We start from the raw sequence: 26715 nt of genomic DNA, 5'->3' as shown, positions 1-26715 counted from the left end.
GTAACAGTGTGGGGCTGTGAAGCCAGATTCTAGTGCCTGTGTTCCTCCTGGAATATATTAGCACTTCTCTCTGACACCTTGCTGCGGTGTGTATAGCCGGGGGTGCTGTACGCCTCTATACTGTAATGATGCCCCTGTGAAGCCGGATCACAAGATTATGTTTATGTCTCCCTTGAGCACTCAATATGCAGAAAGTGTGTGTGTAAGAGTATACAAGAGTGCATAATAAAGTGAGGTGGAAGCTGGGTACAGAGAGGGCATTTTGACAAGGTTTAGTAAAGAAATAACAATCAGACTTTAACTAATCAGTTCTACTTTCAACAGGGAAGCGAAGCAGGCAAACAGAAGATGAAAAGGAAGAAGATGAAAAGAGAAGGGCATTAGGCGGGCTGATGACTTTAATGACAAATGCATACCATATCGCTGACAAAGGCAAAGATGAAAAGAAACATGCATAATATGAGATGCTGTCAATGCACATTAGCTACGTGCACAGGCTGTAATGCATATACGTGTTCACATGCACGCTTGCTCACCTTGTAGTCCATCTGCTCAGAGCAGTTAAATACATAGACCATGATGCCCAGGGCTCTGCCCAAATCTTTGGTAGTCTCAGTCTTCCCTGTGCCTGCGGGCCCTGCCGGAGCTCCGCTCATGGTCAGGTGGAGGGACTGGGTTAGGGTGATGTAGCATCTAAATATAGTCAAGAAACACACACAGTATGCGTCACTGATGAGGACTGGAGCCTGACAGCTAGCAACAAAAAAGTTGCTTTTGACTGATTCAGATGACTGCTCTTCCATTTCTAAAGATCAGCACAAGGCCATGTTCTTCCATTCGTTCATTGTGGAGCTTGACTGAACCCAATGACTCATTTTTAGTTGGTTTTTGGGCATCTATGGTCACATGTTAGCTCCGGTTCCTGGCACTGACTTTCTGCGCAGTTTGCACTTGTCTGTGGAGTCTAAAATGTGCCACTGGAAAACAAAAAATATTTAATTTAAAAATGTAAAAATCCTGCACATTTTGTGGCCCTGTCTAACAATCTATAGTGCTTGGGCTAAAGCCCAAATGTGTCCAACTCCATTTTGCTAGTTAAATGGTTGATAACCTGGAACCAAAGTAAGGAGCACGGCGCAAAGGGGATGTATTTAGACTGGGAATTAATCATGGATGTGTTTTGGGCATAACATAAATTAAACCAATCCGGGTGTCATCTCCCATTCCCTTTAAGAGCCTGACAAATCCTAAAGATCCTGTCTGAAAATACTGATTACAGACGTTAAAAGTTTCATTTTGCCTTGTGTCAAGTTTGAAACTACAGCTTTTAGTTTTGCTGATTAAGTGTGCCACCATATTGTTACAGTGACTTTACTGCAGGCATGGAAATGTTTAAATTGACTGAAAGCGGCCTCTCAAATCTTTTTAAATAAGAGTGTATGCGTGTTGTGAACCTATCTGTGTAGGCGCATCTTACCATCTGAATAATAAGCTCTTTAGATAGCAGGAAAAATACTGCACCACTGACTTTAGATCAGCTTTTTGTTGGTCTACGGTGCTGTCGCTTTCTGCTGCCATCAATGCCCCTGACCACACCTCGTTTTAAGACCAACATATCCAGGGGTGCACAGGTAGACGCAGGTACATTCAGGCGCGGTTTCTCATATGGGCAGTATGGGCAGCCATTTGTGGAGGGGCGGCATGAGCGCCCGCAACCCCCCCCCCCCAAAAAAAAATAACCAAGCGGACAGTCGCCCACAGTAGCTGGCTCTGCAGCAGCCGCCTCTGGGCTTATTTCGTCATCTTGGCGGATCAACCCCGGTGCCGACCCATACCGGCTGCCTTAAATTTGTTTGCATTCATTTCATCCGGTTTTTGTATTGCTCATTTACACGTCAAGTCAACTATGTCATGTTGTGGGGAGCGGGCGGCTGGGCGCCCTCTGTTTTGTAAAGGTACATCTGCTGCTGAGAAAGTCTCACATACAGAGGTTGTGGAAGAAGGGGGAGGGGGGCGGGGATAGGCTCACCACTGGACCTCAGCTCTCCTACTGGTGCGGGGGAGCGGTGAAGCAGGGGATTCAGAATCAGAATTCCTATATTAGTCCCGCAAACAGAGAAATTTGTGCATCACAGCAGCCAAAGGACAGTTCAATATAACAATAAGCAATAATAATAGTAAAAAATAAACAATATAATAAAAAGGTTAGGAATAGAATCGTATATACATAATATGTACAAATATGAAGGTGAGGTTCGCCCAGGGTGCCATGCAAGCTAGGACCGCCACTGGGTACATTTGCTATTTACACAACTTGGACGCTGGTCATGAAAATGACAACTGCGTCCAACTGAAACTAGGAATGATGCTTCGGCTGCGCTGTGCACCACTTTGCACCAAGAGTAAAATAGAGCCCTCTTTTTATCATACATATTAAAGATCCAGTGGATTGGACTTGGTGGCTTCCAGTGGTTAAATTGCAGTTTTCAACCAACTGTATTACCCTCCCTTCACCCTCTCCAGTTTGTCTGTTCTGATCTACTGTAAAAATATAGTTTGAAGCAGTCTCAAGATCACCAGCAGGAAGATTGTCTATTTTCTTTTAACCATTTATTCAGGGAGGAACACTTTGATCACGTTTACACAGTTACATTTGGAAGGTGCTCAGTTCAACCACAGTCTGATCCAGGGATTGAGCTGGTGACCTTCTGGTCACAAGCTCACTTCTCTAACCTTTAGGTTTTTTTTTAGTTATTCTCCTGGATAAGTCATAAAATACTTAAAAACTACTTTATGGCAGAGTGCTGAGGATGAATTGAGGAGTCTCAAAGCCTGAAGAAAGAAACTGCTCTGTAGTCTGGTCGTATGGCGCTTATACAATGGTACTCTGTTTCACTGACATCAGTTTTTGTTTGAAAGAGCTGCCGGAAACAACAAAAATGAAAGTTCCTCGCACAGTATTAATCCTATCTTCCTCATCTTGGAAAGAAAGTGAAAAACAGAATAATGATACTTTAAAATGTCAAACTATTCCTTTAAAGAAAGAATAAGGGAGCATAATTATGACGTGCCAGATTGTAATATCCATTTATTCTGTTTCTGAGTTTGATTTTATAAATGCATCATTTAAATGCAAGTTTAATAAATCAGTTTACAATCGCCTTAAGACACTGAAAAGGTGACAAATCATTAGACTGGAGGCATGCTCCCCATCCAAAGATGCCTTAATCATGCTGAAGTCCAGCTGTGTGGCAAAATATGTTTTTAGAATAAGTATAAATGAATTGGAGTGCAAAACCTGTTAACAAAACTACACAGATGGTTCAACAGAAAAATGATACAGTGCAATGACAATCGTTTCTGCTGAAGTTGTGTCACCTGAGTGTAATAGTTCATGTGTCTTGTAACCACCCACACCCAGTGAAATATTCAAACCAAATACTTCAAATACAAATATCATCACGGACCAGCATATTTACAGATTATCTCCCATATCATGAGGTCATCAATCTTATGCTTCAGCTTGTTGTTTTTCAACAGTATTGCATGGAAGACATGACAAACTATTATATTAAAAAACTTTTTTTCTTGTGTGTTATTGTAGTTACATAAATGTAATTTCTCATGCTGTCAGATTACTGTTAGACCACAGCATCAGGTGTGTGCGTAAATCTGAGAGGAATCCTTTTGTGATTAAACACATTGAAACAGAATATTTCATTAGGTAAAATCATGTTGTGGATTTTGGAAATGATTACATCGATATTTTTTCCATACATTTCAGCTTTTGGAATTTTTAACACTATGAAGTTACTTCACATGAAGTCTGCAGATATGTAGTAGCCGACCTAAATCTCTCCGTGGAAAATATTATTCTTCAGCAGGTATTTTAGTTATAACAACCTCGAATTAGCTAAGCATTTCTGTGTTTATCTTATTTATCTTCTGCCTCTTGGTCACATTCTCAGGAAATTTCATATTCAATTCCACTGTTACGCCGACGATACCCAGCTCTATCTTTCCACTAAGCCAACTTCCACTCTGCCACCCACAGCTCTATCAAACTGCTACTAATGGGAATTAAATCATGGTTCTCACTCAACTTTCTTAAACTCAACAGCGACAAAACTGAGGTCCTCCTCATTGGTACCAGATCCACCTTAGCAACACTCAACATTTTCTCCATGTCCATCAACAATTTCACTGTTCCTCCATCACCTCAGGTAAAGAGCCTGGGTGTCATCCTGGACAGCACTATATCCTTTGAAGCTCACATCAATAGTGTTACTTACCAACCTGCACTGCTATCCTTGTATTACATCCCGTCTGGACTATTGTAATTCTCTCCTCTTTGGTCTCCCTCGGAAATTTCTTCATAAACTCCAACTGGTCCAGAATGCAGCCACTCGTATCATCACCAGAACTCCCTCTATTGAACACATCACTCCTGCCGTGCAGCAACTTCATTGGCTCCCTATCAAATCCCGCATTGATTTTAAGATTCTACTCCTCACTTTCAAGATCCTTCACAACCTGGCACCATCGTATCTCTCTGAACTTATTCACATCTACACACCTTCCCACACTCTCCGATCCTCTTCCGCCATCCAGATCTTTGCCCCATCTGCCAACCTAACTACCAGGGGGTCAAGAGCTTTCAGCTGATCTGCCCCCCGCCTTTGGAACTCTCTCCCACCAGAGATTTGCACTTCCGACACTGTCTCCACCTTTAAATCCTGCCTGAAAACGCACTTATTCAGCGTGGCATACTCTGTCTCACACTAACTATGTAATCACATTCTTGTCTATTTACTGTACTATTGCACATGTAGTCACATTCATATTTATCTATTTATTATTTATTTAACTTCCACATCAATGTTACCTGATTTATATTGTTTGATGTACTGTTGTGTTATATGTGTCTTGTAAGGTGTCCTTGAGTGCTTTGAAAGGCGCCTTTAAATAAAATGCATTATTATTATTATCATTATTATTTATATGTGCAGTATTCAGTTTGGGAAATCCCATGATCTCTGGAGCATTCAAGGCAACAGGGACTCAACAGGGACTAGATATCATCACTTCATCAAAAATTGCTCTAATGTGCCTTCCAAATTTGTAGAAATATGGAAAAAATTTTGGTTCTGTGTAGGATTGCTTCTGACTCATGTAATCCGAACATTTCTAATCATTTCAGAGCACTTGAAAAGTGCAAAAGTCAAAATATATTGAAAAAAAGATCGATGTAATAATTTCCAAAATCCACAACATGTTTTAACCTAATAAAATATTCTGCTTGTTGGCATTTGTGGCAAAAAAAAAAAAAAGTTTGCTCTCGGATTTCCGCACGCACTTGACAGCGTGGTCGAGCAGTAATCTAACAGCATGAGAAATTACATTCATAATACTGCAATAACAAACAAGAAAATGGCTCTTACACTACAATAGTTTGTCCCGGTACCACTGAAGATAAAGTCAGCCGCTCAGACGAGTGCTGCACATGCAGTTTTTTTCCTTCCTGTTAAATCATTCATTCTCCAGCCATATTACTTTCGCTTTCATGCAGTACTGCTGAAAAACGAAAAGCTGAAGCATTCACTACGTCATCGTGGGGGATCTCATTCCAGTCACGGACACTTCCAGGTCCAAGCAGGGACCCGTCATGGAACCGCCACAGACCGATTAGGGCCCCGTCAAGGAGGAACAGGAAGTTTTAAGAGGCTTTATCTGTCCACATAATCTTATAAATATGAGAAACATATATCAGATACCAATTTATTCTTAATTATCTGAAGTTCTCAGTGTTAAAATTAAACTTTCTTCTTGATGAGAAATCCCAGTTTTCCAAAATAAATAGTGACACGTCATGTTTCTCTTTGTGATTCAGTGATTTCCTGTTTTACTTTGAAGTTTTGCCCTCATGTGTCGTGTGCTGCTTTATATTTCCTCCCTTTTTTTTTATTTCCCGCCCTCTTTCTGTGTTCACCTGTGTCTTGGTTGTCAATCAGCACTGTGTGTATATAGTCTGTGTATATAGTATACACAGACAGTCTGTGTATATAGTCTATAGTGTATATAGTATATAGTCTGTGTATACAGTCTGTGTATATAGTCTCCCTGATGTCTTTGTCAGTTCGTCCTGCATGATTCCCTGTGACATCCACCTGTGTTTCACCTGAACCTGTTCCTGTGTCTCCCTGTGGTATGTGTCTGGTTTTCTGCTCCTCATGTTGTTCCTGATTTGTACTTTTAGTTTTGTGTTGCTATTTTTGGTATTTACACTTCTTGGTTTTTGGATTTCACTTTCTGGATTTTCAGCTTGTGATTAAAGCTCGCCTTTTGTTGCTCATGCTGCCTGACCCTGAGTGTTTCTGCATTCAGGTCCTCAGCTTCTTACCACAACGTGACAGACATATTTGTACAAAGGAATCATTTTAATATCATCATAATAAACCTTCAACACTAGCTTGGAATGGCCAGAGCTCTCAATCAACATTCCCCTTTAAATGAACCAGATGACCTTTAATAGACACACCCAAGAAATAATACTTCATTTCTGCGGCAGCATTATAAAATCTACACACAGCCGTAAACAGCACAAATGACAAATCCTGAGTTGACACAGTCTTGTAACCAGCCCTGACAATGTCAGTGTCGGCTCAGCCGTCATCGTACATAACCTCATTATATGATAATATAATCTGCTCCTGTGCTTTGATTATCACACAGGCTGATTAGTGACACCAGTGATTGCTTCTCCCGCAGAACCTGTCAAGACTAACAAACAGTCAGCCCATCCAGTATCAATAAAAACCAACAGCATCATGGACGTGAACTGATGGAGACAATCAGGACTTTATTGATCAGGCCAATAAACACAATGGTTTGCCTTGAATATCAATACAGCAATGATTTTAATGAGCTGCTGGTTAATAGATGATGTATGGAAGGGGAAAATATTGGAAAGCATAACAAGAGACAGAAGCTAGGAGAAGACAAATGATCCCATCTGTATACAGTGTATCATCCGGATACCAGTGCCAACAGGCTTTATGGCTCTCCTTTGAAATATGGCCAAAAATCTCACAATCAGTCGTCTAGGAGGCTGAATGAGGATGTCCCGCACGGAATAACTAAAGCCAGATAGAAGACAAGAGTGTGAGGCTGAACTGGACGGCTCTGACAAGGTGACTTGTTTTATTACAGTGTTTTTAAAAGAAACAGCTATATATCAGTCTGTCTGTCTCATTCTCCCTCCATTCCTCTCTCTTGGTGGGTGTGTGTGTGTGTGTGTGTGTGTGTGTGTGTGTGTGTGTGTGTGTGTGTGTGTGTGTGTGTGTGTGTGTGTGTGTGTGTGTGTGTGTGTGTGTGTGTGTGTGTGTGAGAGAGAGAGTGAGAGAGTGAGAGAGAGCTGGCTAAAATATTCCTGACATTTTGCATAATGGTGCAGCTTTGGAGATTCTGCAGTATGTATTGAGCGAATGCTAACCTTGTGCCGATAACAGTCCTGCTGTTATAGATTAGCGAGTGCGATTCCTTTAGCCTAATTATACTGCTGCAGAAGGTGAACAGACCATACTGACTACAGTCAACCACATACAGGCCTGCATTTATAAATACTTGCACAGCAGCTGCACATGTATAGCTATAACTGCTGTCACAAACATCTGTTTAGATGATTTTTATCTTTTAACTGGCTGGAGTTGGTGTTTATGAACCATATAAAGCCTGGGTCTTCAACAGAGGGTCTGTGACCAAGAGGGGGTCCTCACAGTTACTGCAGGGGGGCCGGCATATTACTGTTTGATAATTTTTCATTTTTTCAAAATTTAAATGCGTCTGGTTTTTTTACAATTTTTTCTTTGCTGATAACATGTTGGATTCGTGTTCATGTGCATTTTCAAACATTTAATTTACAAAACACACATAATAATCTAACCACATGCCTGCTTAAACTGCTGCTGACTTGCTTCTACATGGCATTTTAGGCCTTCCGACACATTGTTGTCGGCCTAGTTTAATATGCAACAGAATTTTATACAATATACGTAGGGGGGGGGTCCTGCAGCCAGAAAACTTGAAGTCTGCTCAAACTCTGTCCTTTTAAATAGAGGCTCAAAATGTTTCTGTTTACTTCGCTTTTTAAACTGGCAAAAGACAACTTTTCTGCTCTAACTCATTCTGAAATGAACACTGATGGCACAGTGTGATGTCTGTAGAAAAATGACACCATCCACGTACAGTATGGTTCCCTATAAACCTTGTTTCGCTTTGCTAGGGCTGGACTTTTCATAGAATAATGAAGGGCCAATTACAGAACACAGGAAGCGAGTCTGTCATTGCGCAACCAAAACAGGAAGAGTCTGTTTTTGCCAGTCACTATCTACAGGTAGTGGTGGAACAACTGTTGTAAATGTGGAAACTATACACTGCAAAAGATAAAGAAGAAAACAAGAGTGAACAGACGGAGAGGGGCTACTGATTCACATCTTACACTGCTCTGTCACTGTGCTTTAATTTGAATTCTCCTGTTTAGTCCTTTTAATTATTAGTCTCATCTTCTATTATATATCATTCTATTAAAATCCTCTTATTTGTTTTATATTGCCTCATACTTATCTCTATCTTTGTCTTGATACCTTTGTATCTCTTATGTAAAGCACTTTGAATTGCCTTAATGAAAAGGTGCTATTTGAGAACATGTTTTTTTTAATTGGGTGAGTTGACCCAAACATGCATAATGTTGAACTAAAAACAAGTTTTTTTTATTTTCAGCTAATGTGACATTTGGTGATATCCTGCTTTCACTTGACAGCATCAAGGTATATTCTTGTTTTGCTCTTTTCTTCATGTAGCAATATCATGAGGCAAACACACTTTTCACTGTCTTCTCAAGTCGTGGATTAAAGGATTCGACACCCAGCCCCTTGGTCCATGGTCCATTGTTGAAATGAAAGCCAGTGGCAAACTGTGAGAGTCGCAGCGAGCTGCAGTGAGGGCATGCACCATATGGTGAAGTCTTGCTACACGGCCGCTGATCCGCCCATCAAAGCCCATTGTTTCTGTTTGTTCAGGCTTCAAAGGGAATACTGGTCAGTCTGGAAAACCACACAGTGAAACGCTGCAGTTCTTGCCAAAGGGCTGTGAGCGGCAGGTATTCATCTCTGTGTAGTTGAAACTTTATCGGGAATCCTGCAGAAACATGTGCATGTGAACAAACAAGATGCTGGCAGAGTGCCCGAGCTGAGTTGTTCTGAAAGGTTTTGCTAGAGGTGGGTGTGCATAATGATTCAAATGAAGATCATTAGAATGCGTCAGATGGTTATTATTAGGCAAGACGCTGGTATCTTCAGTATTTCTATTACAAGGGGAAAAAATACCAATTTTAATCAACACAAATGGAAATTTTGAAAATGTATTTATAATGGACTTTGAGTGGGCTTCATGCAAAATGGCATTTTGTTGATAACCTTATACAGGGCAACCGGCTGGATATTCTTAAACTTTATCAGGAGTTCCCTTAACCCTTTCCCAAACTGCCACCGTCCAATCATAGCTTATCAACCATGACTGGGAACAGCAGGCCTGTCAAGCTCCCAATTTCTCCACATGCTGAAGCTGTGTGCATGGCACTGTAGTAAGAGAGGTCCTCGGAATTTAATGTGTTTGGAGGATGCTGTGTTTTTTTAGCCTATCCAAAACCAAAAAGACAAGAACCAAAGTCTAAGGAATGATTTAAACACTGTTTATCTTCTCTAGATGCAAGAGATGCAAACCTTAGCTCACAGCAGTATCTAAACCAGCATTACTTAAAAGGCCAAGGTACATCGCTTACTAAATTTTCTTACATTTTACCTTAAAGACCTGATCACAAATAGCAAAAATCCTATACTGAGTATATCGATCAGAGTTTAAGCTAACCTCTCTCCAAATATATAAGCTAAGGAGCCAAACAAAGGAAATAAAATAAGATTCTGACTTTTCATTTTTCCTATCAAACGGTTCTCGTTAACACGAGTCAGCTGGAAACAATAAAAAGTCAGTCATGTTTTCACCAAAAACATGGAGTTACCTTAAGCTTAGTTAGCATGCTACTGCTGATGAAATCTGCCATTGTCGGTTGCTGGAAGAAATGAGAAGCCTGCTCCAGTCTGTCTAAAATCGAGGACCAACAATGCTGAGGATTTTGATGCTATCGCATATGTGATGTGTGAGAATGTAAAGCTTGGAGAAGCAGTAAGCTAACTGCACTGCCATACTGTCTGTAAAGACCGTCGACTCATCTCCACGCTCTTCCCTGTACAAAAATAAAGCCAAAATATCACTGATATCAGCGCTGCCATCTTGCACTAGTGGCGTTATTTGGAGCTTCAGATCATTGTCCCGCCCATACACCCGCAGGACTCAATCACAATTATGGCTCAGCTGTCAATCATGATGTTACACCCCCTTTTTATAGCATCAAATAACGAGTTAAAACCAAACTTTTCAGAAAAAATGAACACTTGAAAATATTAGTTTGAGGTGTACTTTTACTTTTTAGTTTGGCCATTGTCACATCTGCTTACATTAGGGGGGAGGGGTTTATGACCTGTACTGCAGCCAGACACCAGGGGGCGATTGAGATGTCTTGGCTTCGCTCTTGGGGAGCTGTCATGTCGTCCTTCTTTATACACAGTCAATGGTCAATTGGAATAGCTGACAAGCAATCATGATGTTTTGTTCCCTTTCAGTGTGAACATACAGTGAGAATGACACCTCCGTACCTGTCTGTTAGAGGAGTGATGACCAATCGTGGCGTGTTGCCCAGGTATTCGTAGGAGTAGAGAAACTGTGCATCGCAAATGTTGGCAAAACAATGCTTCTCCTTCTCATCCCAACGGTGTCGCAGCTGGGAGAGCCACACAAAGGCCTGAGAATTCTCCACCTTGGAAAAAAAAAAGAGACAACCCAAGCTTGAAGTAAAGCCAAAAATAATCTGTGCTTTTCCACCCTCTAATTATGGTAATGACATACCTTGCTTGAATATCTTGAGTGCATTACTCACTGGTAATAGCCTCTCAAAAAATACAGCAGCAATCACGGTGTCTGCATAAGAATTTATACAGTATAGGTTCTCAGTCAGATTTATCCACCGTGCCCCCTCCTCACCTTCTGAGCAATCATCTTGGCGACCACGTCTCTGGCGTGGACGTCAATGGTGCAGATGGTCATGACCTTCTGCCGATCGCCTGGTGTAAGCTGCCCAATCAGCATAGAGATGAGGGTGTTGAGCTGGGACACCTGTTTCCTGTAATACTCCTTCATGGCGTTGTCATAGCCCTCCTCCAGACGGGCAAATGCCATGCCGACGTCAGACGTCCACCAGATCTGAGTGCAGGTCAACGCCACCTGAAACAGAGATAATGAAATAATTCACAGGTAGATTCTCTATAAATAAAAATACAGTTGATAAGATTTATGTGGGTGGATTCTGTATTTGAGGTTACTCAGTTTATCTCTGGCTGTTACTCTGGCTGTTTACTTCTATCCAATTGACACAAAAGCAGCTTAACATGAAACAAATATATGAACTGAGCCAACTAATGAATATGTATATGTCCATATGTTTTATGCATAAAAGTGGCAACCCATTGCCTCTACAACCCAGAGTTGGATTGAGATGAGAAGTTTACGTGAGAGGCCATGGCAGTTTTTGCTGACCAGTGTGGAAAGTCAGCATCAAAGAACATGAAGATGGGCTGAGCAGGTTTTATGTGGACTGCTCATCTTTTTTATCTTCAGGAAAGAAAAACCTAAATTATTTTTCAACAGTCAAGTGTAATCTAAACTTAAAGGCTAACTCCACCAATTTTATATGTTAAAGTGTGTTTACAGGTCTTGGAAAGTATTACTACACATGTGAACAAAGTAGTATAAAGCCTTTTGTGGTTCCCGAGGAAGTTGCATGTAATCTGACAAACTGACTCCAGTGTTTTGAAAAGGAAGAAGAACATGTGGAATGAAAAGGTGATATCTCTGCTCTGCTGTATTCACTCTGATCATTTGTTTTTTAAACTGTCCATAATGAGTCCAACAGTGTTATAGGAGTGTAGCTGTCATGATTGGGACTTTTGGTGTGGCTGTTTTTGTGGTTTTTGTTTTTTCAGAGGCACTCTGCAGAGGCTGGGCGTGGCTCTCCTGATGGCTGGAGCTGCCTCCTCTCTCACACCTTCAACACATTCGATCATCAGCTCCTGCCTCACACACCTGCTGCTCATCTAATCATCAGCTCCAGCTTTAATACTCTGGTCTGCTCTTCACTCGTGGCCAGATTGTTTTCGACTACACAATGTGGTAGATGGCTGAACCTCTCCTGTCTTTTCTACGACCTTTTGCCTACATGTGTTTTTGCTCTTCCACTGACTTAACCTTGTTTCTCCTCGACCTCTCCAGTGTTGGTTACCTCTGAGCCTCATCTCCACAACCCACCCAGCCTCCTGCACGTCTGTCACCAGCCTCGACCACACCTTGCACCTTCAGTGTCTCACTCCACCAGCGTCTCCTCTCCTACCACAGCTGACGTCGCGGTGAGCTCCGCTACCACACCAGCTGACCCACAGCCTACGTCTACACCTGTGTCTCCCTCTCAAGTGTTCCCACTGAGCCACTACTGTCTCCGCTGTGAGCCTCTCCTCTCCACCAGTGATCCACAGCCCGAGCCAGCGACTGCTACCTCTATACTACAGTTGTTCAATAAATCCTTTAAAGCCTATCCCAGTCTGGTTGTCCGCTTTTGGGTCCTGCAACAAGCACCCACTAATTGTAACTAATGTTAGACCAGTGGACTGCTTCTCAAATTCTGGAGCCTACATTACCTACAATGCAACTTAGCCACTGAGTGACATCCCTGGAGTCAGTTTATCATACATTTATTATACATTAAAATGTATAATATAAATTAAAGGTTATGCTACTTTAAATAAAAATGCTTGAATCATGTAGAATCACTAATTAATTATTTTTCATAATCTGAGCATATCAGGCAGACCTGCACACAAAGTCAGGAACTTGATCCAAGAACCATTTTGCATCTTAACAATACAGTACAATACAGTAGCTGTTTGCTTTTGGCTCATGGCCCATCATTAAGTTTCAGTTTGGCCCTCCAAGAGAAAAAGTTTGGGCACAGCGTCCATTAACTGTCCAGCTGTCATTATCCACAAGAGAAGCTTAGAGTTGTGATAAAAATGTTGACACGTTCATTTATGCCACTCTAATGCATGTCTGTGCACTCACAGCAATCAGCTTTATAAAAGGACCAGTGAGGGCCCGTATGGAGCCAGAAAGAAAGATCTGCAGACACAACTGAGGGTTGACAAAATATTGCAATCTTGCCTGCATGATTTTTTGGGGGCAATTAGGGGATTTTTGGGTTAATATTTTTATTTACAATGTACATTCTTCTAAAGAGACTTTAGAATTATACATTAGTCCAAGAAAAGAAAGGCCGTAAAGAACAGTGCTTGTTTTGTGTAAGAACGTTAATACATTGTGTATCATAAGGTATCAGTTCTCTATCAATAAACAATTCGATTTTGAGTAGGGTTAGAGCTAGGGCTGTCAGACTATCACATTTTCAATGGATGATTATATATACACATACATATATGCATACACACACACACATATGTATATATACACAATATGTATACACAAGAGAAAACACAAACAAAGTGAAGAGGAATTTGACAGAGCATTTTTTCTCCCCCAAAATGTCTGTGTGTGTGTATGTATAATATCTATCTATCTATCTATCTATAGAGTCGTATGAATTATGTTTTTTACATGAGTGTAGGGAAGTGGAGAGAGAGTCTATGTAAATGTCTGTTGTTTTGACATGGCTTTGCACAGCAGTAGTAAATCAATGAGTAGCAGCCACACAGCAGATCCAGGCCACACACTAGCTAGCTAACAGTTAACTGTTACTGCAGCTTTTTCTTTTTTTTCCTGTTGTTTGGCAATCAGTGTTAAGGTGCATTATCACCAGCTACTATAACAAAGCAAGAACAGAAAGAAACAGATTATTACTACATGTCTATCATTAACACAATATCAATATATATATTTTTAATATCACAGTTATTGTCATTACTGGTCATCGACGACACCCCTAGCTCGGGCGTTTAAAATACAGAAATGCATGTAGCATTTTTAATTCTTGTACTGGATTAACATTATTATAGAAGGCATGCATACAAATGTCATAATGTGCTAAAATGATAATATTTAACATTTTATTTTTTGGTTGGTTTATGTTTGTCTTGTTTTTTTGAGCCCACAACTTAATTGTGTCACTTCTGAAACCAAACCTGTGCCCTTGCATACAGTACTGCAAGATTATACTAGTATCTTAGTACTACTAGTATACTAGCAAGATAGTGGCACATCTCTCTGAGGAGTTACACCGTGTTCTGTGACCTGAATTTCAGCTTTGTTGCCACTGCAAAGGCTTATTTTTCTTTTCATTTGCTGTATTTGGATAGCTATTTGTTACTGATGGGGACAAAGAAAGATCAAATATGCTACCAAATCTAAATATAGTTATAATTGTAAAATGTTGATATGTAGCGTCGTGGCAGAAATTAGTAAGTATAAGTAAGAAGTATTGTGGATATCAATTATAGATTTGTCTGCACATCACTACCACCTCACCTGTTGACAGTTGGTCAACACATCGCCCGTTTTTAAAAAAGGTCCAGTTGTGTTTGACTGTTCACAGATCAGACCACAAACAGGGAGGATATGTAAGGGAAATGTTGCAGCTGTCTTTTATGTGCAGATGTGACGCATTCTGCCCCAAACAGCAACTGGCTGGAGTCACAATTTGAGTGTCATTTGTGTAACTGTCTCTCCTCAGCTCCTACAAATTCAGGGGAGGATCACACAAATAAAAGGAGGAGACACGTCAACAGAGTGATTATGTACTGAGGTCACGCTATTTGCACCTGTCACTTTTTGTCAGTGAGACTGTCACTGATTATCAGAAATGAGTAATTAGGCTATTATTTATAGAGAAAATATTTGAGGAATGTAATGCAAACAAATGAACAATCTCTACAGACTGCAAAGAAACTTTTCTTTGCTTTGTTAAAAAAATGTAGCGCGTGTCTGATTGTATTTACCTCAGTATTAACTTCCATCTCCACCTCATACTGCTCTCCTTCCTCTCGTTAATGATTCAATTATAATTCTATGTGTGATTTTTTTAAGCAGTAGTAACAGTTTTTCTCAGGTGGAGCTGGCCAAAGTAAATATTTGTACTCAAGATCACTACGTTATCCGTCTGAGCTCTAATCTCATAGAAATCCCACCACTCATCTGCTCCTACAGTATGAGCTCTCCTTCACTGACATAGTGTGTCTGGAGGGCAGCACCAGGATCAGTTCAAGAGCTGACTGCGTAATGAGCTGCTGCATTAGTAACTCAGGCACTGAGTGCACACAGCAACGCCATTTTCTAAGTAAATCTGGCCTTCAGCAGCAACATGTCTTACACTGTTGATTTACAACTGACTTCAGTTATGATTCATGTTTTTATTCAGAAGTTGTTCATCTTCAGTCAATGAGAAAATACTAAGATGAATTACTAAAAGACTGACCTTCGTACTTAAAGAGTGATTCACGCTGAATTGTTGTCTTTATCTGTGCTTTTATATAATGACTTTTTTAAATTGCAGCTTGCTGTGAACCACTTTCAGCCACACCTGAATCAGTCACACATTTTACCATACAGGACATCAAAAGCATACTCTCAGTAAATCAGCAGCATTTCAAGCGAGGAACAAGAGCTCCATTATCACAGACACCCATATTTGCTCTCACTTCCTACTTAACTCTTTATCGCTGTTCAAAATACTCAACAGAATCTTGCTGTCTCTGTGTATGTAAAGCATGAGTGAGTGTGTGACTGGTCTGAAATATCTATGAGAGGCACACACATGGTTATGGCACCAAACTGTCTGATGTTGGATAAGAGGACTAATGGGAAAAATCCCCAAAGTGAGCAACATCAGTTAAATCTATACATCCATCCCCTGAGCCTGTTTACCTGAGCCGGATAGTCAAACAGCCACTGCTCTCTGGGTTTGTCCTCATAGGTCGTCACCGCCTCGGTCATCTCATGTCGAACTGTGGAGCGCATGGTGTCCAGAACCCGGTTCAACCACACCTCCACCTTACACATGCCAAAAAACACAAAAACTCAAGACAGACCCATGAATACAAACGCAGGAAAACATTGCAATGTGTGTCACGTGAGCACCGACGGGCTCTCTTATCAATGGACCCTAATGAGGTCATTAATAAGCATTAGAGTGGAAGTGGAGTCAGGCAAATACTATGGGATGTAATGGAAAATTAATGGATTTATAGGCTTTGATATGCAAAACCCCAGGGGCAACGACAGACTCAATTCCATTTGTCTCCTTTATTGTGATATCTTTATTTGATATACATTTTCTTCCATAACAGAAACAGGCAGGTACGTGATTTCTTTCTCACCTATCACATTCATCTACAGACAGCGCCACTGTCAGCAGGAAGTCTAATGAAGATAATAAATGTTTTGAGCATTTAGCTCAACCTACAGAAGTTATACAATATATAGATATATATAAATATATCTATATATAGATATAAATATCTATATCTATATATATCTACACATACATACATACATTATTAAGAAATACCAACTGTGTGCAGACAGTTGCCTTTGTAGGATACAAATGTTGGTCTACAAACATGTTTTTTCTAGATTATTCTGAAGCAGCAGGATTTTATCTCTATCTTGCTCATAAATTTAAATGCAGAATAATGGGTGAGGCCACTGCCAGCTGCTCACATGCCTAAATATTGTTGCCTTGTATTGTTTCCACATACTCTGTTATGAAATGTATTCTTGTACTTACTGCTGCTATTGTGATTTGATGTTGTTGTCCTTGACACTGCTAATTTGACCCTGTCTTTGCTCGGTCTCACTAAAAGATATTTTAATCTCAATGTGACTTCCTAGTTAAATAAAGGTTATATACACGTGTTGTGCATGTCTGTCTCATCCTCATGAAAAATGCTGCAGTGCCCGCTCCACCTGCCCCCAGGGCTGAAAGGCCCAGACATCATCGTCGGCGGTAACCCTTCCACCTGTCTGTTTGTCTGTGACAGTCTGCAGTGTAGTTCAAACACTTCAGGTATAAACCAGAGAACTGTAGAGCTTAGGACGTTTTGTATCAGTACGTTTAAACATTATCAAATTACTACTCAGTCAAACCACCATATCTTAGAGGCAGCTCTAGAGTATGTAGAAGTTTAAACCTTTATATCAATGAAGGGTTTTTATGATGCCCCAATAATATTTGACAGAGATGTGGACTTGAGTCATTGTTTTGATGGCTTGTACAGTGACTTGACAGAAAAAAATGACTCTATACTCAACTTAGACTTGGATGTTAAAGACTCCTGACTCGAATGACTTGTCTGTTTTCATTTTTTGTTTTCTGTTTAGTCTTTTTTTGAAGTCTGACTCAAAGTGTTTCATACTTTAGAAGAGGTGGGTTTTTTGATTGAGAGGAAATGAATGTAATAAGCTTTTATAATATATCTATTGTCTGGTTATATTTATCCCCCTGAATATGAATGTACAACATCAAAATTCTGTTCATTGTCATACTTTTTGAACAGACTAGAGTAAACTGGTCAATAACGTCATTATTAGACAGGTACTGATACTTGACCTTTTCTCTTGAGGTAAGGCTGCAGTGTCAGGGGGTGGGGACAAAGTGACGTATCTTGGGACTCCACTCGACATGACACAATCTGACTTGACTCGCCGAAGAAAAAATGACCTGAGACTTGGACTGAAAGACTTGAGCTGCACGTGTCATATTCCAGGTTGATCATTGAGTTTGTCGAGCATTGTAAACATCAGCACTTTGTTGCTTCATTTTTAGGCAGTTTAATTTCTTGTTGAGTGTGTTGTGATTAAAACGAAGACAAACCTTAATCTGCACCTTTATTCCTGTTTACTCTCATCTCATCTTACTCTCATGTGTTAAGAAACTTAATTTAAGAAATTAAAATGTATTATTGAGTGTACCTAAACAAAAACAGTCAGCAACCAGTGAAAAAAGTTAGTCTGGAGCCCTGTGAATCAAAGAGGTATTTTACCTGTCCAGTGCAGTCACAGGGCTGATTAAAGGGGACATACTCCTCCTCTTTGCTGTACATGCCCAGACCAGTCTTAGAAGGATCCCCCTCTCCATCTGCTTCAAATCTCATCTTAGCCATGTTGTCAAACAGCTTAGACAGATGCTTCTGGACCTGAGCAAACACACAGACACATTCAGCCCGTGCTCTGTTAACACTCCGCTCACGGTCTGACTGCTGTTTTCTTCTTCACCGCTGCACGAATAAAAAATGTTTCATTACTGTTTTTCAGAATCATTTATAGAAGGGCAGGACCCATGTTCTGCAGCATGCCTGCTAACTTCCTCTTCGAGAGATTTAGTGGCAAGTTGTGCTTAACAGTGATTTATTTCTCTAAGGTTGTAATGCATAAGATGTGCTGATGATGGAGGCTGGAAAACTATGAGCGACATTGCCCCTGTGTGGACACTGTGGGTACTGCAAAGTCAACTGCACTCAGCAAAAGAGATAAATGGTGCATGGTTTTATAAAATTGTTAAGAATTTTGCTATGCATGGTGTAAAATGTTTTTTTCTGACTCAGTGAACAGAATGAAGCATCATTGCTACCCCTCAGGCAAAAATTAGTGGAGCCACCTGGTGTGGGTTGGTCCCATTAGACAGGATGTCCAGCAGATCGGCTGAAGAGATGAAGTAAAATCTGGGGAAAGCCAGACGCTTGGTATCCAGGTATTCTGTCAGAGCTTTTTCACATAGAGACAGCCTGCAGACAAATACACAGAGTGAGTGTGTGCATCCATTTATAAGAATAATGTGAGAGTGCTCCTGGTAACACACACAAAGAGTAGAAACAGAACTCTCACCTGCTCTGGATGTCCTCCAGTTTACCAAACAGACCTGGTTTATTGGTGGCCTCCACCACGTTGGGCGTTAGATGCACGGCGTTCGCCAGCTCTTTGAAATCGGCATCAATCCCCTCGAAGCGCCTGGAGTCCTGCGGAGGATTTCACGAGGGAGCCCAGCCGGGGGATTTAGGTTCCCAAAGGAGAGAGGGGGGAAATCAGGTTTAATAGCAAACATCTGGGTTTAAGCACAGCCGAACATCGTGGGAGCAATTAAAAAGTCATGTAATCTCGGCTCCTAAACCAGGAGTACGAGCCAATTAATGCTTTCTTAATTAACAGCTATTACAGTCATGCTATCTGGGTTCATATGGCGACGACAAGGACGCAGGTTAAGGCCTGCATGCATATGAGCCTGTCAGTGATGTATACCTACATAGAGCTGTAATTAACTGTGTACGTGATCCTATCTGTTCAGTGTTTCACCTCAGGCAGCTGTGAGCGGATGTCCTCTGAGCCAATGAAGATGCTCTCCAGGTGGGTCCATGTCCGCTGCACCTCGAACCAGATGGAGATGACGGAGTCGGCCACAGACAGCTTGCTCTGCCAAGACGACACTTCATCCAGAAAGTGGGCGATGTACTTGGACGACATGAGGTTCTGCAGTTGCACCTGGTTGTCCTCCAGCGTCTCGATAAGCTCCTCGTCTGTGCGCAGCAAAGGCACCCGGGTCCGGTGGTGGGGCTCGTACTGGAACCGCATACCTGGATGATCAATACACTCTGTCAATAGGTCATAAACTCTGGATCTCAGGATGGAAAACACTCATGTTGAATAACAGCCAGAGAAACACAGACTAATGAGAGTCTGGTTACAGTGAAGAGTCCCTTCCTGCACCTGTCCATGTGGAGTTGAGCTCAGAGAGGACTTTCTCCATCCCCATCTCTTTCACAGCCTTGTCCACGATCCCTCTCACCTCCTCTTCAAAGCAGTGCAGGTTCAGCTGCAGCAGGTCAGCCAGAGTGGTGTCCTGCTCATAGAAAGCCACATCAGTACTTTACCCACAATTCATCTGAGCTTCATTATATAATATGATAATATTAGTATCATATTACTGCCGAGCAACCAGAACCGGAGCCAGCCGGCCCGGGCAGGCAGCTGAACTGCAGTCGGCAGTCCCTACCGACATCATGACAGAGGAGAAGAGACAGAAGAGGATGTTAATGGAGGAAACTAAGAGTAGGAGAGGGAGTACATCTCAGACTGGCTTTTAGTCATTGGTGAAAGCGTCGCCAAATAAAAGGCTGCAGACAAACAGCAGGCTGGACAACTTATGTCTTGTGTTGTTGCTCTTGCTTGATAGTTGGTTATGTTGGCAAAGTTGTCAATTTGATCATAAGCCAAGTCAGTCTATTTTTACAGAGGTTTAGCTGGGAGCCTGTTTCAGACAGATGTTACAGTCTCTGGTTCAGGTTACGTTAGCTTGGAGTGCTGTTACTGTTCTGAGCTTTGTGCTACGCTTGCATAAACTTTGACTGCTGCATGGCAAAAAAATACCAGTGTTTTTCTCATGAGGTCCAAAACCACTTTGTGCTTGTTTTAAGCCACACAACTGTATATTTGAAATAAATTAAATCTACACAGGCATTAGGATCAAATAAACTATTTAAATATTTACAACATCAAACTATCTAAAGATTACAAGCTGTACAACACCCAGATTCAGAGAGAAAGAGAGAGAAAGGCTCAAACAAACTATTACCCTACAGTACAACTGACCCGACTCCAGCTCTGAGCAGTGTTGTACCCCACACACCACACAGAGAGGGACACACCGCGGTGCTGAGTAGACCTGTGCTGCTCTCTCTCTGCTCTGGGGAGCATGTGTCGGGATTAATTACAATATATTTTAATGTATTTCTCTGCTTCCCTGATGGTCAGAATAAGTCGCCAGATTTGTCATTAGTCACTCTAGAAATAAAGTTGCTCAGTGGGTCTGAAAAGTTGTCAACGCTGGACACTCCAAAAACATAAATGAATCCTTGAAAGTTATTGCAGGAATGTAAAGATAGAAACTGGAAATTGTTTATTAATTCATTGGACCAACTTTAAATGGGAGGTGGGTTGTAAAGGATTACATCGTGTCATCTTAAGCTGTCTTTTTAGTCTTCCTTTCCTTTCAGTGCAGGTCAGCCAGGTGGCTGGTAACTGGAAGGCCTTATTTAAACTATCAGGCAGAGTGATGATTGGCGCGCCGTTGTGCGTCAGCGTGGGAGGACGCATCTGGGAGAGTTATCATTTGGTCCGTGAACACCTGGATAGCACCTGGTTTCCGGCTCCCTGCTCGGGAGCAACAGCTCTTCGTGAGAGACTCTCCCCATCGAGGATTTCTCCTCCCCTGCTCGTGCAGTCTCCTGGTAGCACAATGTTGTTTGAGGCACCAAGCAACATAAAAGAAATTCAACAATACTGCTGACCAGCCAGTCTTATCATCGGCTTATGTGACCGGCCACCGCAACCTGATGTCGGGTTGCATTTCTCCAAAAGTTGATTGTGTTTCCCCTGCGGTCAGCACCACCGCAGCCTTAACACTACTCAAATGAAAGGGATGACTAGCGTTTTCGCCGCAATGTTTGATGAGGCTTTAGTGTGAACAATCTGCAGCCTGCTCAATGTGAATCATTGAGTTTAACACACTATACTTTACCACTGCTTCTATAAAGCCAATTTAGACTCTAATACATTTTTGTACAAACTAAACAGCTGGAGCAGAACAAACAGTACAAACAAGTCCAGTGAGGATGCAGACGGAGCTGGGAGAGAAAATAAGAAAATAATTGGAGAAAACTGCCTTGTGTGTATCCCCTCTGCAAGTGCTCCCTTCAATCGTTGGCACGTTATAACACCACTGCTTGTTAAAAATAAAAATTTCAGCAGATGTACAGCTCGTAAACATAAACCATAAAATGGAAACATGAGCATAACTATATCATCTACATCTGTCATTAACAGAATAAATTGGAAACCTGGTCCATTTTGAAGCGGACTCCCGTGGCAGCCATCAGCTGATGCCAGTGTCGGGGTCGTATAGCCGGGTTTTGTAGTTCTGCCACAGCCCGGAGGGAGATGAGGAGGTTCTTTACCCTGTTGTCCAAACCTGTGAAGGCCTCCCACGCTCTGACCTATCAGAGACAGAGGCCAGGGATCAGTACAAGACAACCTGCACTACACACATTAGGTTGCCTCCCAGCTTTGATCGAGGGCTTGCAACTCAGATTTCTGAGGGTTTTGCTCTTCTTTCTCTAGCAAACTGCTTCATTACTGTACAGTAACTGGCCACTGGTCACTAAGCCCTGACCCCCTTGTTCACCGTTGCTACACCTGACCAGCTTTATGTTCTTGCAAAGCACAAATGCATTACTTTTTTTTCACTATTAATTTTTTTTATTATTTTATTTACCCAGTACATCCCTCAGGGTTAGTGCATATTAATGAACATTACTGTAAATATGCCAGAATTAGCCAGGAGGCTAGTTTTCAGCTCTCGTCCCTGTCCAGATATAAAGTTGGCAACACTCCTTCCGTCTTTCTCCTGCTACCTGAACTCATGAATAATCATTTTAACAGTGGGTCCTTGATTTCAGGCAGAGTGGACAAAAGCAGTTTCTGATTTCTTTGCTCTGAGTTTATCAACTATGTAGCTAGCGAGCTAATTATGCTAGTGTTAGCACCATGGGTTTGGGGAGAGATTTTTTAATGCTTCCGGATGACTTGTTTGAGAATAAAGGGGTCTTAAATATGTACTTGATGGGACCATACTGTACATGATATCAAGCTAACAGAGAGGCTACAGTTGGACAAAGCATGGACATGAAGAAGTAGCATTGTTCTTGTTTTGCTGTGTGCTCATTAGCTATAAGTATGATAAGGAAAAATGTTATTTAATTCTAAGAAAACCTTGTTTGGCTAACTAGCTTACATGCTTTTCTGTATTTTAAAGTGTATGTTTTAACTTTTAATGTAATGGAATTCAGGATGATAAGTAACTGATGTGTGAGAGATAAGCTAACTCAGAAGTTAGCATCGCCATGGACATTTACCTACGTTATTATTCAATTAGATTTTGGATTATTGCAGAAAATAATCTCTGACAAACGCAATCTTATGACACTTCACTTCACTGTAGCCGGACATGCTAAGAGTTACAGGTTATGTAAAAGCAAACAAAGGCAAACACACTGTTTAATCCATTCCTGACACGTTTGCTCTTGTGTTTTGGGATTTGAAAATGTTAAAAAAATAAGCTGCCAGCCTCTTACCTCCTGAAATTCAAAATATCTCTCTTACTACAGCCCACTGCACACTGTTTAAACATGTGGAGAAGTCCAAAGCTTGACAGGCCTGCTGTGCAGAGCTACATTTGCTGAGGTTATGATGGGATAATGACCGTTCAGAGGAGGGCTTTAGCGATCGCTCAACTGCTTTTGGAAATTACTTATTCATCTGTTTTTCAAGGGTCATTTTTACTTTCCACCTTTTTTCAACCTCACACATTTTTCAGTTTACTATATTAGATATCCTCCTGTCCTTCCCTGCTCTCTCCCCTCACCTCTTTATCCAGCCCCCGTATTTCTTTAGAGAAGCGTTTGCACTCCAGCTCCATGTCCTCCACATTTATCTCTCTCCAGGGAGTCGTCCTCCACGCCGCCATGCTGGACTCCACCATGGTGATCATGTCCCACAGCTCCTTCAGCAGGCCCACCTCACGCCTTGGGGATGCAGGAGAGTGGACATAGTGAGTGAAAGCAGCTTGAAAAGTGAAACTCTTCAGATACTGACTGTGAATGTAAAAGAGCATCCCTGCTATAATGGCTCATTAGTTTTGAATTTGGCACAGGCTTGTAGTATTTTCTCCTTCCAGCTTTGGGCTTTACCTGCATTGTCGGAGCTGTTTGTACTCAGAGACGGTGACCTCGAACAGGCTGGCAGACTCCACCAGGGAGGCCATCACTGCCTCCCGCTCCCGGATCTGCCGGTGGAACGCATCCAACATCTGGTAGGGGCTCTCGCTGTCAAACCTGGACGATTGCATGAGCCCACACAGGCACCCATCAAAACACACACACACATTTGCACAAGCCCAGTATAAATCAGGCTGTGTTTAGGTAACGAGGGGCTGCAGTTATGCCAAGCCTGACTTGGCTACAGCATAACCAGACCAGAGTCTCCAGAACTAAATGCACACGGTGACAATTAACAATGACTTCCATGACATTAATGGGAAAATAATCACCAGGTTATTAAGAGACCAATTACACACATAACTAATCTGACAATTAGACATTATGACGAAGCATCTCTACCTATGAATTAATTATCATTATGTTAAGATTCAATTAGCCTTGTCGGATGTGAGAGCCTCGAGATAACACTTCTCTAATATCAAGTAAGAGAGCAGAAAGGTGACATTCTTATCTATTCACAGCTGCTCGCTGAACTTGGGAAAAGAAACCGTACAGCCGATTGTGCTGCCTTCACTGACTCAGTCTGGAACACTCACATCAAACGGTAACAATTTATTTTAACCTCCCACTATTCAGCCTAAGGTGGATGCAAATCTTTGCAGAGAAAACAACACATCTACAACTTTTTTTCAAGAGATCAATGAACCAAACGATGTTATCAGCACATGCATGTACCATTTTGCCCGACAGTGTGAATATCAGGTCAATGACCCAAGCTAAAATAACAGGGGATTACTTGGCAGCCAAAATCAGTTCTGATGAATAATGCACTCAGCTCAACACTCAGAAAGGACTTCAAATCTAAGTGTAATCAAATGGTGTTATTAGCACTTTCTTTATTTGATTGAGTTTTACAGAGTGAACTGATGTTTCTGCATTTCAAAAAGTCCAACGCGTTCGCCTTCACTGAGCCAAACACAACATGATTAACCATTTATGAACTGTAGACACCAGATCATTTCTACAACATGAAAAGAAAATAAGAACTAAAACTAAAAAACTAAATTATCTCATTTAGTAGAAACCTTCACAATGTCTGGTAGTTTTTGTAGAAGAGGTTGCTCCTCCTGTATTTTTGGCATGAGGGATAAAATAACTGGTTGTAATAAAACATTACTAAATCTCAGAATCATTTAGAAAATATTTTTTCTAGCTACTAGTGTAAAATAGCATGACTCAATTTTTTCCCCAGCTGCCACTGGTGTGCACGATCCCGGGAGCTGTAAGCAATCTGCAGCGGGCGAGCAGAACTCTCATTTCTCTTATTTCTTGTTTCATGTTGGTTTTCTTGTCTGTTATTGTTCCAAACAGGTGTTTTTGGATCATTCCACAACTATCACAGTATGTTATTGCTCCTGTCCCAACTTGTTTGAGATGTGCCATTGCCATCAAATTCAGAATAAGCAGCTATTTACAAAAATCAATGAAGCTGATGATGTAAAGCATTAAATATATCGTCTTTGTACTGTTTTCAGTTGAGAATATAATAATAATAATAATAATAATAATAATAATAATAATAATAATAATAATGTCTAAATGAATTAGTAAATTATTACATTCTGTGTAATTTAAATTTTACACAGCGCCCAGACTTTTAAACACTTACATTTGACCATATATTTGCTTAAAACTACATTACATTTACATTATAACCAGTTTGGTGATATGTGGTGTTAAAAAGCTGGTATATATTCTACCTGAAGGGCCCGTTGTTGCGGAAGTGCTCCCTGAAGGTGTGCTGCTCCACATCGAATGAGGCACACTTTCGACGCAGGCCAGCCACCTCAATGGCCTGAAGAGGCGCCACCTGCTGTTTGACCAACACAGCCTGCTTTCTCACATTGTTCCACTTCTCTGGCAACTCCTACAGATAAACAGATAGATGAAACAGATAGATAGATATAGGCAGAGGGAGATGAAGAGAAGGAGATAAAAGCAAGGCAGGCAGGAGTGACAGATGATGAATTGCCGGGAGGAAGAGAGCAGAACAGAGACGAGCGATTGGAAGACAAAGAAAAAGTAAGAGAAATGACTCCGTCTCAGCTGAAAGAAACAAGAATATGTGTGAGTAAAAAGAATGAAGTGACTGAACATTAGTTCTTACCTCTAACTGTTTATAGACCACATCTGGCAGCTCCTGCTCATACACCTTCAGCAGAGCAATGGTTTGTTGCAGGGGCTCAAACATGGCATCTGTGGTGTTTTGTCTTTCCTTCACAGCCAGCAGGTGACCCATGACACCCACCAGGCCACCGTAGTCACCCTCCTCCACCCGCTGGCTCAGGCCAGCATCAGCCACACTGATAAACTTCTCCAGATCTGACAAACTGGGGAGAGATGGCAGTGATCATTAAAGGGACACTCATTAGAGGGGCATTGATGTGTAACATTGGTACAATCAAGGTCAGCTGTACGTCACACAGAGTGCCACTCAGCCTGTGACACCAGGTGTATAATGTCATCTGTGGCCCTTGAGTTTTGTGAAGTCTGAGATAATAACCTGTAGTTATGTCATCATCAGGATTATCTAAGCCTCGGGATCACAAATGTTTAACAGAAAACTGCGTTAAAACAGGAGGTGTGGAGTTTGATGGACAAACTGATACATAAATCAGAAAATCTTTATCATTTTTAAGTTTCTCAAACATCATGAGGTGCA

The 26715-nt window shown here is 41.3% G+C and overlaps 1 protein-coding gene across 1 annotated transcript in view; it reads right to left on the bottom strand.

The window, feature by feature from the left end:
- The window catches only part of dnah9 (dynein, axonemal, heavy chain 9), a 174669-nt gene that overhangs the window by 131121 nt on the left and 16833 nt on the right, over positions 1-26715 (bottom strand). The window contains exons 12-25 of the mRNA XM_073489481.1: positions 26161-26383; positions 25754-25920; positions 23964-24107; positions 23639-23798; positions 22056-22211; positions 19927-20059; positions 19516-19793; positions 19051-19181; positions 18824-18950; positions 18210-18362; positions 16093-16218; positions 11155-11394; positions 10770-10930; positions 537-693 (exon numbers count right to left, since the gene is read on the bottom strand). Of these exons, the coding sequence (XP_073345582.1) occupies positions 537-693; positions 10770-10930; positions 11155-11394; positions 16093-16218; positions 18210-18362; positions 18824-18950; positions 19051-19181; positions 19516-19793; positions 19927-20059; positions 22056-22211; positions 23639-23798; positions 23964-24107; positions 25754-25920; positions 26161-26383 (2356 nt within the window). The remainder of the gene's footprint in view (positions 1-536; positions 694-10769; positions 10931-11154; positions 11395-16092; positions 16219-18209; positions 18363-18823; positions 18951-19050; positions 19182-19515; positions 19794-19926; positions 20060-22055; positions 22212-23638; positions 23799-23963; positions 24108-25753; positions 25921-26160; positions 26384-26715) is intronic.

This window comes from Pagrus major, chromosome 20, assembly GCF_040436345.1.
Source record: "Pagrus major chromosome 20, Pma_NU_1.0".
In the NCBI taxonomy this organism is placed as follows: domain Eukaryota; kingdom Metazoa; phylum Chordata; class Actinopteri; order Spariformes; family Sparidae; genus Pagrus; species Pagrus major.
This window is presented reverse-complemented; position numbering and strand designations above follow the sequence as displayed.